This window comes from Stegastes partitus, unplaced genomic scaffold (assembly GCF_000690725.1).
Source record: "Stegastes partitus isolate 25-593 unplaced genomic scaffold, Stegastes_partitus-1.0.2 Scaffold854, whole genome shotgun sequence".
Taxonomy (NCBI): Eukaryota; Metazoa; Chordata; class Actinopteri; family Pomacentridae; genus Stegastes; species Stegastes partitus.
This window is the reverse complement of record NW_007578585.1, coordinates 292,422-312,099: the sequence shown is the minus strand read 5'-3', so window position 1 is coordinate 312,099 and position 19,678 is coordinate 292,422. Positions and strand designations below refer to the sequence as shown.

General features: G+C 40.3%; 3 protein-coding genes and 1 non-coding gene across 4 annotated transcripts; 2 read left to right on the top strand and 2 right to left on the bottom strand.

The window, feature by feature from the left end:
* Positions 1 to 1,067: 1,067 nt before the first annotated feature.
* trnau1apb (tRNA selenocysteine 1 associated protein 1b) lies at positions 1,068 to 9,301 on the bottom strand. The gene is made up of 9 exons (XM_008293052.1): positions 9,138 to 9,301; positions 7,825 to 7,922; positions 7,025 to 7,124; positions 6,094 to 6,146; positions 4,944 to 5,072; positions 4,377 to 4,493; positions 2,771 to 3,077; positions 1,956 to 2,001; positions 1,068 to 1,600 (listed from the first exon to the last, which is right to left on the bottom strand). The coding sequence occupies exons 1-9, from the start codon at positions 9,171 to 9,173 to the stop codon at positions 1,464 to 1,466; spliced, it is 1,023 nt and encodes a 340-aa protein (XP_008291274.1). The 5' UTR covers positions 9,174 to 9,301; the 3' UTR covers positions 1,068 to 1,463.
* A 362-nt stretch (positions 9,302 to 9,663) lies between these two features.
* Positions 9,664 to 10,956, top strand: LOC103365580 (pyrin-like). The gene is made up of 2 exons (XM_008293051.1): positions 9,664 to 10,100; positions 10,214 to 10,956. The coding sequence occupies exons 1-2, from the start codon at positions 9,836 to 9,838 to the stop codon at positions 10,396 to 10,398; spliced, it is 450 nt and encodes a 149-aa protein (XP_008291273.1). The 5' UTR covers positions 9,664 to 9,835; the 3' UTR covers positions 10,399 to 10,956.
* Positions 10,957 to 12,640: 1,684 nt separating this feature from the next.
* On the bottom strand, positions 12,641 to 12,712 carry trnaq-cug (transfer RNA glutamine (anticodon CUG)). The gene has a single exon. It is a non-coding gene; the product is annotated as a tRNA-Gln (tRNA).
* A 2,546-nt stretch (positions 12,713 to 15,258) lies between these two features.
* LOC103365579 (pyrin-like) lies at positions 15,259 to 19,041 on the top strand. The gene is made up of 3 exons (XM_008293050.1): positions 15,259 to 15,362; positions 17,912 to 18,185; positions 18,299 to 19,041. The coding sequence occupies exons 2-3, from the start codon at positions 17,921 to 17,923 to the stop codon at positions 18,481 to 18,483; spliced, it is 450 nt and encodes a 149-aa protein (XP_008291272.1). The 5' UTR covers positions 15,259 to 15,362; positions 17,912 to 17,920; the 3' UTR covers positions 18,484 to 19,041.
* Positions 19,042 to 19,678: the final 637 nt, after the last annotated feature.

Genomic DNA, 19,678 nt, shown 5'->3' with positions numbered 1-19,678 from the left:
CGCTTGCGGCTTTAATTCTAAGTTGTGATCCTTTTGACCCTGGTGATTTTCCTTTGCTGTCCTCTAATCTTAAGGTTGGTGGTTCGGTCAGTGGTCCTCCAACATGCCAAAGTCTCCCTGGGTAAGTCACTGAAGACCAAGTCTTCAGACCACGACCAAGATGTTATTAAAGTGCAGAGCATTATCATCTAAGCCTGGTAAACATTAAACAGGTGAAACATAAGCAGGCTAACGTTAGCGTTTAGCTTACAGAACCTCAGCAGCTGCTCACTGTCTGAAAATTATATGAAAGACAAGCGTCAAAGGGCCCTGGACTGAAGTGATCCAGGAGTGCGACCCTTTGAAGCATACAAAATGTGGTATCTGTCTCTTAACACAACTGAAAAACGTAATAAAGCTCTTTCAGGTGATGCTGCGTCTTCTGTTATGGCATCGTGTTATTATTAATTCCAACCCACAGACCGAAAGCAACTCACAGACTCCGTTTTCCTTCCTAAATGTGTTTAATTGATAAAACATCTCCAGAAAGAAAATACATACAAAACTTCAGCCAATCAGACAGCAGAAAATAAACACTGCCTTGAAGTCTGACACATGAAACCAGCCGTCGACCTCCACGAAACCCTCATGTACAGTTTCACAGCGCTCGTATCGGGAGGTCGCGCCATTCATCCATTTACATAGAAAGACACTGAGCTTCTTGTCTGGAAAACAGAGATAAATAACTTTCTGGTGACCTTTTTTTTGGGGGTAAAATCATCATCATCATCATCATCATCATCATCATCATCATCATCATCATCATCTTTCCATACTGCACACTCCACCCAGATAAAATCTATAAGAAAAATTTAAAAACGGAGGACAAATCCTTCATTAAAAAAAATCAATGAGAGGAGAAAGCCTAATGTGTTCTATGTACAAAATAAGTCTAATAACCGCGCTGGACTGACAGCAGGTCACACAGCAAGACAATAAAAGGCATAGTTGTTATTTTTGTCTTCAGAAGACAATCTCTTCTATGCAAGGCGGGGGCCACATTGAAAGAGCAAAGTTAGCTTTTGCTGGTCGCTACAACATGGATCAACAAAAATAAATGACTGGTGTTTGTTCCTCAGTGACATCATACGAATACACAACATTCAGCTCGTAACGCTACAGATTCTGCTCACCTTCATCCTCTGGTGTATAGACAGTATTTACTACACAGTAACTTCACTGAGTGCTAACTAACCTGCTGTTTATTACCAACATGGTAAACATTACAGTCAACAGAATGTTTGTGTGCATTTTTAAGTATTTGAAGAGGAACAACGTGTTTGCACTGCCGGCTTTCACTTAGGTTAAGCACTGAGACAGTGAGCTCTAGCTGGCCTTTATAAGGTGTCAGTGTGGCGTTTGAGTACAAAATCGTCATTCAAGAGTAAAGGAGGGAGCAGAAAAGGGGAAAATAAAACAAGTTATCAAGAGAGGGAGGGGATGGGGGAGTCAACAGAGTCCAGAGGCTCCCAGTGACACGTCATCATGGCGTCGTAGAGCTCCTCACTGCGCTGCATGAAGTCTTTGTTCCACAGCTCGACGTCGCATTCAGGGATGGGCTCTGCAAAATATCACCAAATACTGATTAATACAGTCACAGGATAAAACAATTATGAGCGAAACGCAATAACAATGCAAAATATGTACATCAGGCTTTTGTCGATTTACAAGTTGAGGGAGCCATTTACTGCTACAATTGATTTTTTTTTTTTAAAAAGGACATATTCAGTATTTTTTTACTTTATTCATCACAATATCCAATTAACTATTTATAACAGTAAAATGTTTCAAAGTGCTCCAAAACCAAACAGATCAGTGGAAGTGGAGCCTGTAGTACTGAGTGTCCTTTGTATCTTTGACAACACAGGACTAGTTTGATTATTTCTCTTATCAGTAAGATATAAAAAGGATTTTACCTTCTGCGTTGTCCTCCTCTATGTCTTCAGTCTCCTCATGGCTCTGCTGGGGAAGGACATTAAACATGAGCATGTTTCTAATGATATGCTTAATGAAAGTACGACAGGTGCATTCAGTCTACATCTCATATCTTACATTGCATACACATTATTCAGAGCTTGCTATGAGCATTGAGTGCTTCATTAACCCTTTAATCACATAGAGACGATAAACAATCTCAGAGTGTATATATGCACTTAGTTACCACGGTTACATCTGCAATGATCGATGTAAACGAGAAACTCTCTTTACTAGTCACCATATGTTTTAATTTTATATATTAGTAACTAACAATTCTAAAATATTTCTCAGATGGAGAAGAAATCTAATTACTGAACTGCAGCAGCTACGTAGGGATTTACAGTCAAGTTACTAAAGTGCATGAACACATGTTGGCCTTCGTTCCACAGAACCCGATCTCTCCCAGAGACTGGATTTGTTGTGGACATGTAAACACTCAATTTACCATTTTTAGGTGGAATCAGAGACAGACTAGAGTTTAGTGAAAAAGGTTCACATTTTGAAAAATGTGCTTGCGTTTCTACTCGACAATAGAAAAGATTCATACAATTTCATCTTTGTGCACAAAGTTCACATGACAAGATGATACGTAAGAAAACGATCTATCGCTTCAAGATTGTGGACATTCTTCTACTAGCAGTTCTCCCTCTTTTTAATCCTTACTGTGAAGCTACTACTAACACACACACAGATGAAACTGATAATCAGATGAGCACATTTCCCAGAATGTCCAAGCATGTGGGTGTTTCCTCACCTCCACAGCTCCTGACATGTCCGTGGACATGGGTGGCATCCCCATGGGTGGAGGGGGCATCATGTGACCTGGTGGAGGGTATCCGTACGGCCCGTAGTTGTAGTTGTAGCCACTGTTGTAGCCGCTGTTATAACCGCCGGTGTACCCGCTGCTGTTGTAGCCGCCATACTGGTCGTAGCCCCCCCACTGGGAGTAGTAGCCCCCCTGACCTCCGGCGCTGTGGCTGCCATAGTAACCAGACTGAGTCTGATTGTAGTTGCTATGGTAATTCTGGCCCTGGCCCCCGTGGTAGCTGCTCATCTTCTGGCTGCAAAACAAAACACACAACAGTGTTTCATTAATATCTGAAGGCTGCAAAACTGAAATTATTTGACTTTTTAAACAGTAGAAAGTGTAAATCTAGAATCTTAATTGATCTAAAGACTTCATATGAACTGAAATGTAAGAATGACTAACATTCAGGTGAAAGTTGTATGTAGCTACAGGTACACATGTCAAACATAACTGAAGTATTGCTACTGTGTTTGACAATAAGCCAAAGTACTAATATCAAGCATAATTTTCACACAGTTGTCACTGAGTATTTTAATCAAACATAAAAGTAGTTCCAAGGGCTAAAAAGCAACCAAAAATCTGATTTGTCATTGGTCTTGTTTTGTCTGTGTTTGTCACTGTGTAGCCTGCCGACAAAAACAGCTAAAGATATTATGTGCAAATAAAATAAAGTACATTTCAGTGTTTAAAGTGAAGACTGGGACCTTGCCCCTGTGGAGCTGGACTGCTTGCACTTCATGGGTGTGCTGGGACTGCACCATGTAAAGGTATGTGACAACATCTGAGCACAACGGTAGAAATCAAAAACATTAGGAAACGTTTGAAGCCTGAGTGTTATGCCCCCTTCAAGTCCTAAAAATCTGAATTTTATCTCAGGCTGTCTGCGATGCCAAGGTCCAAACTTGGACATCTGTATCCAACAGTGTGACCTAGAGCCACTGTTCTAATGAGTTTCTCTCATGACTGGAAACTACAGCACACTGAATGAGTATCCAGATTACTTTTTGAGTGCATTCCAATTCCACAGAGTCACACATTTTGGATGTCTGCATGAACGCTCACAGACTTGAGCACGTGTCACACGGCCTCCTGTAAGATCCTGGATAAAGAAACCCCAAGTTGACCTGTAGTTGTACATGTCCAGCAGAGACAAATGAAATGTTGATCAAGCAAACTATAATCAAGTAACTCGTTTGAAAGTATGAAGCTGAATGCAACAAATTTGATTTGCATGTGAGGTCATGGTTCTTACTCAGGAGGTCTGTGCACAGTACAGGTAAACATGGAAGAAAAGCCTTTTCAGCAGCCTGCAGACTCCACACCTTGAAAGATTTCAGGCTGTGCTTGAGCTAAACCTCTTTAATAAAGTCTTACACTATATATCATCTATAATGTACGTATTAAAGTCTGTGAAGGCATTTCTCATCATCTTTTGGTTACTTTAAGCCTATTTAGGTGGATTTTGTGTCGTGGTGTCCCTTATTTCCATCTTTTCATGCTGAGGCTCAGTAAGATGTGCAGTCGACAGTTTGTGTTCGTGTCCCTTTCTTACCTCTTTGCTACAGCGATACTGAGTCTGAGTGGCTTTCCTCCCAGCATCGTACCCTGGCACTCCTCGATCGCCTTCTTCTGCTCGCTCTCCTCCCCAAACTTGACGAAGCCGTAGCCTCTGCAAGTCAGACGACAGTTACACCTCCTCCGCCCACCGACACACACTCCGTACTTGGCATTTAATAGCCACTTATGAGAAACTGAATATAATGGGTATTATTATGGTAGAACTGAAACTTGTTGTTTTACTTTTAACATGAGGTAGCATCACTTGAATTGTGAGTTGCTCTTGCTTAGCCTATATGGGGAAAACAATAGTTTTAGCATAAGACGGCAAGAAAACATTTCTTCAGCCTTTTTTCGAAAAATGATGAAGATGCAGTGGTGGTCAACGTCCATAGCACTGCTACAATCATTACAGCACAGAAAACATTCTACATATCATTGGACATTTCTTACTGTAATATTTAAACCACAAAGTAACACATCCAAACAAAGTCATAGAAATGATCTCATGTCAAACAGTACTTTCAGCATTTCGTTGTCACGCCTGTAGGAGTCGACATACCTCGAGTATCCGTACTGGTCGGTCACTACTTTGGCTCCTTTGCAGGATGGATACTTCTTAAAAACCTGATGTAGCTGGAAGTCGTCCACCTCAGTGGCCAAGTCGCCCACAAACACTGAGAACTCCGGCCTGAGAGAAACAACAGGTTTTAATCAAATATTCTGACTTTGTAAAGACAAATACTGCAGTCACTAATGGAGGCAAAGCTGGATTTCTAGTATTTCACTGATCTACCCAACACCACACAAATACTTGAACGCCTTTCTATGTATCACAGGTTAGTGCATGATCACAGATGCCTCAATAGACTGTGTGTTCGCATGTTGTTGTGTTCGGACTGTAAGTGTATCAGAAGGACGACAATTCTTTTCTTTAACAGTATAAATAACAATTTGTAAACTCTGTAGTTGTCGTTTTGTCATGGGCATCAGTTTACTTTCTTGTACAGTCTACTAGTCTACTAACACACTTTCTAGAGGAGCTACTTTACAACAGTGTCTAAAAGGATCAACATCAGAATTATGGGTGTTTTTTATCCACTGCTCTTCCTTGGTAAATCCTTGTTGACTACACTGCCAACACTGGATCTAGAACTTAAACTTCTCAGTCTCCGATTTGAGCATTTCAAAGTGAGACGTGTCATTTTGTGCAGCTATAAACAACGTCCCCACACAGCAGCACACCCACCACCTGGAAACACACTACTTAACGTGTACAATCAGTGGAGTTTCCATTTATGTTACTTTTTAAAGGTCCTGCACTTCCACTCAGGAGTTTTTAATGACTCGGGCAAGTCAAAGCTCTATTCAGATTGAACTTGAGTGAAGTTTTTCTGTAAAATAATATCTCATTTAACTTTGTGAGCTAAAGACAAACTTTACTGACCCTTCACTGGGGAAATTCACACATTACAGCAGCACAAGAGATACAGGCAGAAGGGGGAAAGAAATGAGTGTAGGTAAAAATAAAGCAAGTTAAAAACCAAGACAAAATATACAAAAATCATATTAAGATTAAAATAACAAAGACTATAAACACTATATACACTTTTCACATACACAGATATAACAAGATAGATCTTTGCACCCATACAAGTAAGACAATAAACAATTAAAAGTTAACAGCAGTAGCAATGTAAATCAGAACTTACCCTGCCTCTGGCCTTTTCCCGTAGGTGGCATAGTTTAGTTTAAACTTCCGGGGCTGCACAAGAAAAGAGAAAACACACAAACTAAAACAACCTCACACACCAAAGACGTGTAGTATAGCACTGATATTGCTGGAAATAGAGAGTGGAGTTATTATGGTTGTTATTTGGGTTTACATACCTCCACCACTCAGACCAGCCTTTAGCCCATTCCTCAGTTAGTTCCTACCAGAGACTCTATTCACCAGCTTCAAACAAAGTACATTCATGTACAAGCAGCCTCTTAGCCACCTTCAGCAGCAGATACAGGCTGGTGAACAGGGGAGCCCAGTAGCTTGGCCAGCCCACAGGGCCAAAAGCACTTCAAATTGAAGAGCAAGCAGCTAAAGCTCACGACTTCACACACCGTTTCAGACTGAAATTTTAAAGTTGGAATGTAGTCGTTTTTTGTTTGTGTGTTTTACATCACCAGACCTTCAGGTAAACTTGCTGTCACTGCACTAAGCACAATACACTTCAGGTAATATGTAACTATTATTTAGTTTTGTTTCCTAATTAACCATATTTAAAGCAACTAGAATACAGCTCTAGTGACAGCACGAGCAGCAAATCAAGTAGATCTGGCACATTTAACTAATGCCTCAACACGAAAATGGTGTGTTTACAGAGCAAAATAATGATTTATAGGCATCAAATACTGTTGTGTTTCTGGCAGAACAAAGCAGGACCAAGACTAGTTGAGCTCCACTATCCACAGTCAAATCAACAATTAAATACTGCTTGATAACATAAGTCTACTGGGAAAAAAAGGAAGGCAGTATTAAATTGTCAATAATATTTATATATTTATGGACAAACAATAATCACATATATTGCTGTGAGGATTGCAACATAGACATGAATAAGTATTTTGCAATTACACCATAGAACTGACCGGGTTTGATCCAGGAACCAGTTTTCCATTGAGCCTTTGGACGCATCGGTCGACGCTCGCTTCATCTGCCAGCTCCACAAAGCAGTATCCTGCTGAACCACTGCACAGGAGGACGGGAATCGTAGAGACAGACAGTGAGAAATGAATTCAGGAATACATAAAAGCATGATTACAGCAATTACATCAGCTATGGAAAAGTCAGTCTAGAAAAGAAAATGTCTGTGGTCACTTTAATAGATAATAAACACTGTCACTCTGTCATGAAAAGCTGATAAAATCATGACTTTATCTGAAAGACAAGAGCTTGGTAATGAACACTTTGTCAGTATTTATTATCATCAAACTGAACACTACTTCCAGGGTTTTCAGTAGGTTTATGGGAATGCTCAATCCAATTGTTTTTTCTTTTTTTGTGATTTCAAGTCAGAGCACACTGGGACATCTCAGGGTAAAGTTCAGCAAAAACTAGAAAAATTGAGGTGTTCTGAAACATTTGATCAGTAGTGTAAGAATTGTATAATTTAAGGTGCACAATGCAGGGCTGTTGCAAAATTCTGTTTCGAAAAGACTACACTGATTGTATAAAGTAACATTATCAATCCTGCTTTGACATTTTGGTTAAGAATGACCAGCACAATATCTGCTTAAAGTCTATAGCGTCTTAATATGCAAGATAAAGCTTTGTACCTTCAAATCAATAATATTCTGGGAGAAAACCTCCCAGGTGCACATCTAATATTCTATCAGTTGTACCCAAAGCTCTGACACAGAGGCTGATATGTGGTCTGAGGTGCTCCTACCCTGTTATCCTGTGAGTGATGATCTTGACTCCAAACGGCGATTCTCCCATAGCGCTGAAGGCCTGCTTGATGAAGTTCTCGTCCATGTATGGGTCCAACTACAGGAAGATGCAAAGAAATGTAACATGCGACATGTTAAATTTAAACCAAACACTAATGTTCATAACATTGTACTATTTGCATATAACAGAAATGGAAAAATTGTATAAAACACTGATAAATCATGACAAAACCAGCATGGCCAATGGTGATTTTAACATTTGTTTATATACATGCACCTCAGTGTTTTTGTACAAATACTTAGGACAAATCAGGCTGACTGTTTATAGAATGATATTAGTGAGTGTAATACAGCTTTTTTAATGTTTCATTTTAATCTGTCACAGCTAGGGATGTCATGAGTGCCCACGCTTTAGTATTAAGTCAGGACCATAATTCTAAAAACATGATCAGTGGTGTTGGTAAAAAACACCTCAAAAGTTGTGTTGGGAAACATTTAATGTCTGAGATGATTGGGGACCAGAAATTGCACAAGAGGAGAAACGGAGCTACTTTAGCCAGTCTGTGCTTCTTCAACTTAATGAGGGGTTTAACAGAATAAAAATAAGCATTTTTAAAAGTACTATACTGGAGTTTCCGGTTTAACTCCACAGTTTTGAACTACAATATGTAAACATTTGTTTACATATCATATTGTGTTGTACTACACAGTTTCATAAAATAAACTTACACAATCCATTTGCTTTTCTGGGCGAAAATTACTCATTTTGATGAAATGATTAACGGGCAAAATAGCCAATATATTGATTGATAGTTAGCTCCTACTGTATGTTTATGAGACCACCTGCAGCATGGCTGGCAGCTGGCAATGACATAACAAAGGTTACACTTCTTCCTGCAAATTAGACAACATTTATTCACTGTAACCACCTGTTTGTTGGAGTTCTTTATGTCGTTTCTAGTGTTATTTAATACAAAAAGCTGCAGGTAAACAAATCAGCGCCATATTTGAACTTTAACGCCTAGCCGCTGTAAAGTTAGTCAGCTAATGTTCGCTACTCCTCGACGGAGAGCTTAGCCAAAGAGCATAATATGAATACAAGGGGCGTTTGTGGAATAATTCGACTATAAATGTAATATTTGGTGTACGGAAATGTTTGACGTCAGAGCGTTTTAACTAAACACCTGGGACCGGACTTTAGTCTAACCTTTACCGGCAGGGTCACATATCCGGGCTAACTTAACGGAGCCTAGCTAGCAACCAGCCCGCGCAGCTAAAGCTAACGGCGCGACAGAAACAGAGTCAGACGTACATCACCCATCCACAGGCTGGTCTGTCTGTTAAACATCTTCAGTCCTGAAAGCCAGAGGACACCGCAGAGGAGGTTTGGTGCTGTATAACGGCGGTAATAACAAGCTAAACTGTGTAACGTTAAAGTTATTCACGCTCACGCTGCGCAGACCGATCCGTTGTTCCTGTTCCGCCTCCGCAGGCTCAGACGTCACTTCCTTTTTCCAAATCATTCAGAAACATGCAGCAGATCCAAATAACAGGTTATATTTTTCAGATTATCTTTATGCAATTGATATAAAATACTTGTTGAATCAAGTGGTAACTTCTTGGGCAAAAAGTGCAGTTAAACTAGTGTCAACTTGAGGCTGACTCCAAAAGTGCGTTGCTCTCCATAGATCAGGGAAACAACCATAAGAATAAAATTCAACAACATTGTTCCTTGGTNCTGAAAACACCATGATGTGCTAAACTTTGCACTATTTATTAATAAGTTAGCAACATTTCAGAACAACGAGGAACTTGAGGACTTTGACTTTTGCAGTCCCTCTCCAGGTGTTAGTGTTTGAAAAGACAGTTTCAAACATGGACACATGTGAGAGTCTGTTTCTGAGTCTTGAACATCTTCTCAACTTTAAGCCAGTTTTTCCTTTCAAGTCAAAGACTGACAAAGTAAATTGAAAACTAATTTCCCCCTTTCTGTCTGTTCAGTGAGCAGACATGCAGGTTCAACAGCTGCTCCTCGAAATTCTGGAAGACCTGATCGACGAAGAATTGAAAATGTTTCAGTGGTACTGCACGATGGACAACTTGGACGAATGTAAACGGTTTCCTAAGACGCGTCTGGACAAAGCGTCCCGGATTGTAACTGTGACCAAGCTGACAGAGAGCTACGGGGAAGAGTCGGCTGTGCGCCTCACTGTTGAGATCCTGAAGAAGATGAGAAACAACAGCTTAGCAGATAAGTTGTGCAGCATGTATGCTGGTGAGGAGAATGATGCGTTTCTTAAACTCTACCTGCAACCAACAAGCTGCTTCTTGCCAGCCTGTGATCACCTGTTTGTATTAACTTTTACTTCTGTGTCTTTTCACCTGCAGAGGGAAGACCAGCTGCTCCCTCCACCTCCTCCTCTGCTCAGAGCCCCCCTGCTGCTGCTGCTGCTGCTGCTGCTGCTGCTCCTGCAGCCACAATATCAGCTCAGGAAGGATCTGTTGTCATCGCCCCGATGATCAGCAGCAGCAGCACCACTGGATCATTGAATATAACCATCCACAAACCATAAATCAACACATGAAGATAATTATGACAGAAGGCACATTATATGATCATATTATTATTATTTGTTTTTTACAAAATACAATTACATGATCCATGTAGCATGGAAACCTACAGACCTACATGTGGGAGACCTTCAGATGTTTATGTAATTTTTTAAATAACAGCTGCCAGCCAATTACAATGAAGTATTTTCTCATAACTGTATAATCATTTGTGGTAACACTTTACATTTCAGTTCCACTGTTTAGTCAGAGTAAGCTCGATACAGATATTTATATCACATTTTAACTTATTTGTCAGCAGATATGAAGGAATTTTAAATGTGTTTTTACGGTACAGAATTTGCTATAATGTCTCCCATTAAGACATAGTTTGTTATTACTGCAACTGTGCTTTAATATATTTTCTTTTCATACACCTAAATGTTAAACAGAAGAACTTAATGTGAAGTACTGTGTGTTCAACCTCCTCCATCATGCAGATGTCTGTACAGGGACCAAGTTTTATCTGTCAGAAGGCTGCTTGGTACCACTAAGAATAAAACTGATGTAGCATCCCTTCATGTCTGATTGCTGTAAGGCTGCTTTTTACTCTGTAATTTAGAGTTTTGATTAGATGAAAGTCAATGCCATTTTTTCTAGAATTTTTCAAATCCCCCCTTGGTCAGGTAGGAGGGGGAAATAAATCTGTGCGGTTGTTCATTTAGATCTTACAGTCTTGCAGCTGTTACTGGCTAAATTTGGGGACCTTTGTTTTTCTTTAGAAGTGGAAAGGTTAGTGTGAAAACAAAGACTGGAAACTACAATAACATACAATACACCTCATAAGCCTTTCTATTGTATTTTAGAGCATTTCTCTGTGTGTATGAGGTCATCCAATAATGACCATGAGTGTTATGTAATACGACACCAGATTTGGCCAGGAATGGTTTTCATTTAAAGCTAGTCGTTTTTATTTTTATTTTTTTTAAATTGCCTTTTCCTCCCTGAGACTGCAGTTTTCATCACAGGCACTGAGTGAGTTCTGGGTTTGTGTGGAGAGGGAGCATCCGTTCATTGCGGCTGTGAGTATTCTGCTTCCCTTCGCCACCTCCTGCCTCTGTGAGATCAGCTTTTCTGCTGTGGCTTCTCTGAAAACAATGTACAGGTCGAAGCTGAATGTTGAACATGAATTAAGAGTGTCAGTAACAAGCCTGCAGCTCCGCTTTGAAAAGATCTGCAGTTGAAAAACAGGCTCACTGTAGCCACTAATAGTGATGAGAGACTCACAAATTGATTTCATATTTCTTTCCAAATACCTGCACTTGTTGCACAGTTTGAACTGTTATTATAATAACTGTTGTTATGAAATAACAGCCTGAAAATTTTTTCCTCTTACAAAGCAGGGTGCGACAGAAAAACTTTGAGAACCACTGCTTTAACCATTCTGAAAGGAGAAAGTAAAGCTTAGCAGAGGATGGTTTCGATCCATCGACCTCTGGGTTATGGGCCCAGCATGCTTCTGCTGCGCCACTCTGCTGTTGGATTACTGGTGATGTGACACAGAGCTTTTCCATAATAACAAGGATTTCTAAACTTGGATATTGTGGCAACCTTTGAGATTAGATTTAGGTTTTCAGGATTATGACTGTGGTTTGCTTCATACAGGAATACATCACCATGGTAACTTTTACTGAACACCTGAGCTGCTCTCTGTATAGATAAAGACAGATGATGGTGCATTTACTGAATAAATGTTTGTGGGTTTTTTTTTTTTTTTTTTTGTTTTTTTGTCCCAGTTGTTGGTCAGGGGAGAACTGTTGTCAGTTCCCTAAGTCTACCTGTTTTCATTGTGATCATTTAGTAAAAGACAGATCTCTGCCACAATGTGGAAGCTGTGATTCATTCATTGTGCTGGTCGTGTGTTTCAGTTGCAGCTGCCATCTTCACTCAAGGCATCATCAAAACCTTATAATCAGACTCAAAAGAACATGTTATTTAAAGTGACACCCTTTCCAGCGGTTAGAGCGCTTTACCATCCTTCCTTTATTTTGGAATTCTAGATCAAACATATTGAACATCATCATTCAGACTTCATGTGTTAACTCGGATGAATTTTGTGTGAGATCTTATAATAATTGTGTATATAAAACAGTTTCATTGATACAGGGCAAACAGGTGACTTCCTCCAGACATTTCATTAGTTATGAGCCTTTCGTTTAATTATTTTTTATGTGATTTACTTTTCGTGACCAAACGCTTAAATTAAGGTCCCACCGAGATTTGAACTCGGATCGCTGGATTCAGAGTCCAGAGTGCTAACCATTACACCATGGAACCCCTGCTGCGTTCACGGGCAACTGCTGAGTGTAGGAAATCGACATGTCTTCTACATATTAGACTGTCAGTTTCCAGTTGGGGGTAAAAAGATTTTTCTATTAGCGACATACTTTCCTACTATCTACTAACTCACGATAGAGGTGCAGTCTGAGGGATATCACTCTTTAACATTCTATTTAAAATTTATCAGAGACTTTTGCTGTATCCTGAACAACTGATCTTATTGACTAATTTTTCCGTGATTTGGATCATACCTGACTACCTTGCTGTTTTTTCTGAGGATGCTATCAAAGCTTAGAAAAAATAAAAATAAATAAAAATAAAAAAAAAAGCTTTGGATGAATGAGTTTTTTTTGTTGTTGTTGTTTATACATTGATCTATTGATTTCAGTATGTCAGGGGGAAAATGGATGAACAAACTGGATCAGAAAATCTGACATACTGATGAAAGCATTTGTTACTCTCCACTTATCCTCTCCCTCTTCACCAAGGACTGCACCTCCAAGCACCCAGCTGTCAAACTCTTGAAGTCTGCAGACAACACTACAGTCATCGGCCTGATCCAGGATGGTGACGAGTCTGCATATCGGCAGGAGGTTGAGCGGCTGGTGTTTTTGTTACAGCCAGAACAACCTGGAGCTGAACAAGCTCAAGACTGTGGAGACAGCCCTCGCCACTGCTCCCCCTCACCATCAGCAGCAGCCCTGTGTCAGCTGCAGAGTCCTTCAAGCTCCTGGGGACGACAATCACCCAGGACCTGAAGTGGGAGAAGAACATCCGCTGCAGCCTCAAAAAGGCTCAGCAGAGGATGTACTTCCTGCGACAGCTGAGGAAACACGATCTGCCACAGGAGCTGCTGATTCAGTTCTACACCGCCGTCATCAGAGCTGTCCTGTGCAGCTCTGTCACTGTGTGGTTTGGAGCAGCCACACTGCAGGACAGACACAGACTGCAGCGCACAGTCAGAACCACCAAGAAGATCAGTGGAGCCCCCCTGTCCTCCATCCAGGAACTGTACACCAATAGAACCAGGAAGAGGGCAGGGAACATCATCACAGCCCCCACTCATCCTGGTCAAGAACTGTTCTCCCTCTTCCCCTCCGGCAGGCGATACAGAGTCCTGCAGACTAAAACCACCAGACTTAAGAACAGTTTTTACCCCACTGCCATAACCCTACTGAACAGCTGAGCCATTCTCAGCTAAAATTGTTATTTGCACTTCTGTTTTGTACAATGCACATATACATCTTCTGCTCAGATGTGTAAATTCTTGTATATATTTGTCTTATTATCTTGCTTTATTTTTTATTATTATTTATTGTATTTTATTTTATTATTTTATTTCGGTAGTTATTGTACTTTATTATTTTCCTATTTCTATTATTCCTGCAAATTCCTAGGGCGACACCAACAGCCGAAACCAAATTCCTTGTATGTTGTGTACGTACTTGGCCATTAAAGCTGATTCTGATTCTGATTCTGATTCTGAAGTTGCCAGTTNTAGTGTCAACTTGAGGCTGACTCCAAAAGTGCGTTGCTCTCCATAGATCAGGGAAACAACCATAAGAATAAAATTCAACAACATTGTTCCTTGGTAACTTCTTCAATATATATGTATTTAAATAAAAAACTCTAACCATGCACATTCACACCTATGGACAATTTAGAATCACCAAATAACCTCAACATATTTTGGACTGTGTGGGAGGAAGCCGGAGAACCTGGAGAGAACACACGCTGCACGGGGAGAACATGCAAACTCCACACAGAAAGATCCCGGGTGTCCTCACCGGTCAATTGGTGATTCTAAATTGTCCATAGGTGTGAATGTGAGAGTGCTTGGTTGTCTGTCTCTAAGTGTAGCCCTGTGATAGACTGGTGACCTGTCCAGGTGAACCTGCCTTCACCCTGAGTCAGGGATAGACTCCAGCCCCCCATGACCCTAGTGAGGATTAAAGCGTATAGATGATGGATGAGTGAGACAGCAATAATACTAAGCCCATAAAACTGAAGCCACTAAATGGAATTCATCCATCTTTCCTTTCATTGTTTAAACCCATTTTCCTGCTGTGATGTGTAAAAAATGTTTTGTAGAAATATCACTGACAGCTGAAGCTGGCTGAACAAACTCTGTGAAGTGTTGCTGTGGATTTCAGCAGCTTTGTCAGATGCTTCATGCAGCTGTTTGCTGGTGTTTGTGTTGTGTTTCCTCCTGCTGTCTGCAGGTGGCGCTGGATCACAAGATGTGACATGACTTGATGTGAACCACAGTCTCAGTGTGAAGCAACTTCCTACTTTCAGCTTGAAATTGTGACTTTCTACATCCATCTATGTTCCTGTGTTTTTGTTTGTTTGTTTGTTTATCTTTTATGAGGTTATATTGATGGAAGCCCACTTCTGCCACTGGAGGGAAGTCACATAATATGTCATAATAACTTCTCATTATTATAATTAGCCGTAATAAAGACAGGTTTTTTCAGCATTATGACATATTATGTGACCTTTTTTTTTTCAAACCGGCTTCCGTACAAACTTCTAGGCGCTACACTTCTCGCTTTTCCTGCCTGACTTGTTGAAACCGAAAGTAAACGCGTCATTTCTTCCTCACTCAGAGCTTTACGCTGTAAGTTTTGGTACTGCTGGTCACACGGTAAGCCCTCTGATTTAACTATTAATCTTTTCTTTATTCTCACCCTGTGGCTGTGATGAGAAGCTGCTTCCTCAGAACCAAACAGCCAGACTCTGAGCTGCGGTCTGATAATAATAATGAAGTTATTTGCTGTTTGAACTCACTGTCAGTGTGTGTTTGCAGCTCTATTAATGGAGATTTAAACCGTCCATTTATGATATGAACAGTGTTGATCCTCTGAGGCTGGTGGGGAGATGAAGGAGTTCAGTCACATCAGGTCGTTTGACTTTGTGTCTGTGTGTTAATTGACGAGACATTATTTTATTTTTTTATTACAAAAAAAACAACAACCGTGAAGTGATTTCAATAACACGTTGTAGAACTTTGGACCAAAGTTTGTGCATCCAGAAGTGTCACCTTGTACACCAGTTTGTGGCTCACTGATCCTGTGTTTCATTGATGTTGGTCCATGACTTCCTTAATGCCTGGAGTCCACCACACTGCTGTCAACAGACGGCAGCCACTTTATTAGGTCCACCTGTGGAAACTAATGGAAGTCAATAATACCTATAAGAATCTTTATTTATAGAGTACTTTTCAAAATCCAAGGCAGCTATATAAAACAAACACGTCAGAAAATAGGAATTTATAACGCAATAGAATGTAGATAAGGCTCATTCCACCTCAGTTCTCCAGATTTCAGAAAATCTTCACGTGTGACATTGTGGGATTGGGTTGAACAAGTTTGAGGATGGAAGTTTATCATCAAGATGGCATAATCCCAAGTTTTAGGGTCACAACTGTGATAGTTTTGGCTTTAAAAAATAAGATTTAAAAAAAAAAAAAAGCTTTCTTTTGTAGCTGTAGAAGCCATTCATGTTTGTTGTCGGCCAGTAATTTGATGTGGATTATTATTACTATTGTTTGGACACATGGTGGCGGTAACTGGACACAGGGTGTATATGTAGAGGGCACAGGTAGGTTCTCACCAGATCAGCAGCAGACCAGCATTAAACCATCACAGATACCAGATTCACGACAGGAAAACTGCTGTATTTTTATTGCAGGTACATCATCGAATAAACATCCACTAACGGCAGGTATACGGACTGGAGACTCTGTTGTTTGATCTGCGTTAGTTCACTCTGTCTCTCCTGTGCAGTAATGGCAATCACAGGACATTGGAAAAATTGCCATTACAGTAGTTTTTGCCATATTTGTGACAGGAACGTAATCTTGATGATAAACCTCCATCCTCAAACTTTTTCAACCCAATCCCAGATGGTCATGTGGGAACCTTCTGGTGAATTGAGGTGGAATGAGCCATAAACCAACACAGTGTTTAAAAAAAAAAGAGAGGAAAGTCATTGGAAGAAGTAAAAGACAATGGAAAGAAAATTACAACTCAAATAAAACCAGGTAAAGCTGTCTAATAACGAGTACGTTAGAAGAAGAGATCACGCTGACTTGGCTGACCTGTTTTCTTTAGGCAAGTTATTCCAGAGTTTCCAGATCGACAACTAACGCTCTGTCCCCTTTAGTGTCAGCTGGGCCCCTGGAACAGAGAACAGACTTCTGCTCGAGGCTGTCAAAGTGTGTACCAGCACATACAGTACTAAAATCAATAACATCTTCAAATCCATCCTGGAGCATTCAGGGAGTCAGAGTAAAGACGCTAAAACAGGAGAGATGAGACTGCATTTCTTGGTTCTGGTTTAGTCTGGCAGCACCCCTGCCATAAATTCTACTTTAATGTTTATTACCAAGGTCACGGTGGGAATTGCTGGACTGTATTACATTTAAAGGTGTTTTTAATGTTTTGTCCAGCCCAGATGAGTTCATGTAACTCTGCTGTTTAGCACTATCAAGGGATGAACGGTCACATGCAGAGTTAGTGACATGAGGTCCAATAAAAGAATTTGCATTATGGAAGCTGTAGGATCCTTTTTTATTCTTCTTCTTTTTCTTATCTTGATTCATATTAGAAAATGAAAGTCAGGGTATCTCAGTCCTTCCTGCTTTGAGTTTCAGCAATATTTTGATTTGTGAGGCCCCATATGTATAAAATGGAATATTAAACCACTGAAGTTCCCTGGAGGCCATCAGCGAGACCGCTCCACTGTATTTTTAACCACCTAGTCTCTGGAAAAGGCAGAGCAAAATGCATTATCAGAAGCAGATTTGTCTGTTTTTGCCCTGATGAATGTCTTATGAGTGTTTGCTGGTTGTGTAATACAGAGTGGAAAACCTCTTCATTGACTTCACTTGAAATTGATCAAATCCTGACTCATTGAGTTGCATTAATTGCTGAAAACACCATGATGTGCTAAACTTTGCACTATTTATTAATAAGTTAGCAACATTTCAGAACAACGAGGAACTTGAGGACTTTGACTTTTGCAGTCCCTCTCCAGGTGTTAGTGTTTGAAAAGACAGTTTCAAACATGGACACATGTGAGAGTCTGTTTCTGAGTCTTGAACATCTTCTCAACTTTAAGCCAGTTTTTCCTTTCAAGTCAAAGACTGACAAAGTAAATTGAAAACTAATTTCCCCCTTTTTGTCTGTTCAGTGAGCAGACATGCAGGTTCAACAGCTGCTCCTCGAAATTCTGGAAGACCTGATCGACGAAGAATTGAAAATGTTTCAGTGGTACTGCACGATGGACAACCTGGACGAATGTAAACGATTTCCTAAGACGCGTCTGGACAAAGCGTCCCGGATTGTAACTGTGACCAAGCTGACAGAGAGCTACGGGGAAGAGTCGGCTGTGCGCCTCACTGTTGAGATCCTGAAGAAGATGAGAAACAACAGTTTAGCAGATAAGTTGTGCAACATGTATGCTGGTGAGGAGAATGATGCGTTTCTTAAACTCTACCTGCAACCAACAAGCTGCTTCTTGCCAGCCTGTGATCACCTGTTTGTATTAACTTTTACTTCTGTGTCTTTTCACCTGCAGAGGGAAGACCAGCTGCTCCCTCCACCTCCTCCTCTGCTCAGAGCCCCCCTGCTGCTGCTGCTGCTGCTGCTGCTGCTGCTCCTGCAGCCACAATATCAGCTCAGGAAGGATCTGTTGTCATCGCCCCGATGATCAGCAGCAGCAGCACCACTGGATCATTGAATATAACCATCCACAAACCATAAATCAACACATGAAGATAATTATGACAGAAGGCACATTATATGATCATATTATTATTATTTGTTTTTTACAAAATACAATTACATGATCCATGTAGCATGGAAACCTACAGACCTACATGTGGGAGACCTTCAGATGTTTATGTAATTTTTTAAATAACAGCTGCCAGCCAATTACAATGAAGTATTTTCTCATAACTGTATAATCATTTGTGGTAACACTTTACATTTCAGTTCCACTGTTTAGTCAGAGTAAGCTCGATACAGATATTTATAACACATTTTAACGTATTTGTCAGCAGATATGAAGGAATTTTAAATGTGTTTTTACGGTACAGAATTTGCTATAATGTCTCCCATTAAGACATAGTTTGTTATTACTGCAACTGTGCTTTAATATATTTTCTTTTCATACACCTAAATGTTAAACAGAAGAACTTAATGTGAAGTACTGTGTGTTCAACCTCCTCCATCATGCAGATGTCTGTACAGGGACCAAGTTTTATCTGTCAGAAGGCTGCTTGGTACCACTAAGAATAAAACTGATGTAGCATCCCTTCATGTCTGATTGCTGTAAGGCTGCTTTTTACTCTGTAATTTAGAGTTTTGATTAAATGAAAGTCAATGCCATTTTTTCTAGAATTTTTCAAATCCCCCCTTGGTCAGGTAGGAGGGGGAAATAAATCTGTGCGGTTGTTCATTTAGATCTTACAGTCTTGCAGCTGTTACTGGCTAAATTTGGGGACCTTTGTTTTTCTTTAGAAGTGGAAAGGTTAGTGTGAAAACAAAGACTGGAAACTACAATAACATACAATACACCTCATAAGCCTTTCTATTGTATTTTAGAGCATTTCTCTGTGTGTATGAGGTCATCCAATAATGACCATGAGTGTTATGTAAGACGACACCAGATTTGGCCAGGAATGGTTTTCATTTAAAGCTAGTCGTTTTTATTTTTATTTTTTTTAAATTGCCTTTTCCTCCCTGAGACTGCAGTTTTCATCACAGGCACTGAGTGAGTTCTGGGTTTGTGTGGAGAGGGAGCATCCGTTCATTGCGGCTGTGAGTATTCTGCTTCCCTTCGCCACCTCCTGCCTCTGTGAGATCAGCTTTTCTGCTGTGGCTTCTCTGAAAACAATGTACAGGTCGAAGCTGAATGTTGAACATGAATTAAGAGTGTCAGTAACAAGCCTGCAGC

Coding starts and splice junctions, on each gene's coding strand:
- LOC103365579 (XM_008293050.1), top strand. CDS start 17,921: ATGCAGGTTCAACAGCTGCTCCTCGAAATTCTGGAAGACCTGATCGAC. Junction 18,186..18,298: donor GTTGTGCAACATGTATGCTG/GTGAGGAGAATG, acceptor TTTCACCTGCAG/AGGGAAGACCAGCTGCTCCC.
- trnau1apb (XM_008293052.1), bottom strand. CDS start 9,173: ATGTTTAACAGACAGACCAGCCTGTGGATGGGTGAT. Junction 7,125..7,824: donor ATCACTCACAGGATAACAGG/GTAGGAGCACCT, acceptor CCTCCTGTGCAG/TGGTTCAGCAGGATACTGCT. Junction 4,494..4,943: donor GACCAGTACGGATACTCGAG/GTATGTCGACTC, acceptor TCTGACTTGCAG/AGGCTACGGCTTCGTCAAGT.
- LOC103365580 (XM_008293051.1), top strand. CDS start 9,836: ATGCAGGTTCAACAGCTGCTCCTCGAAATTCTGGAAGACCTGATCGAC. Junction 10,101..10,213: donor GTTGTGCAGCATGTATGCTG/GTGAGGAGAATG, acceptor TTTCACCTGCAG/AGGGAAGACCAGCTGCTCCC.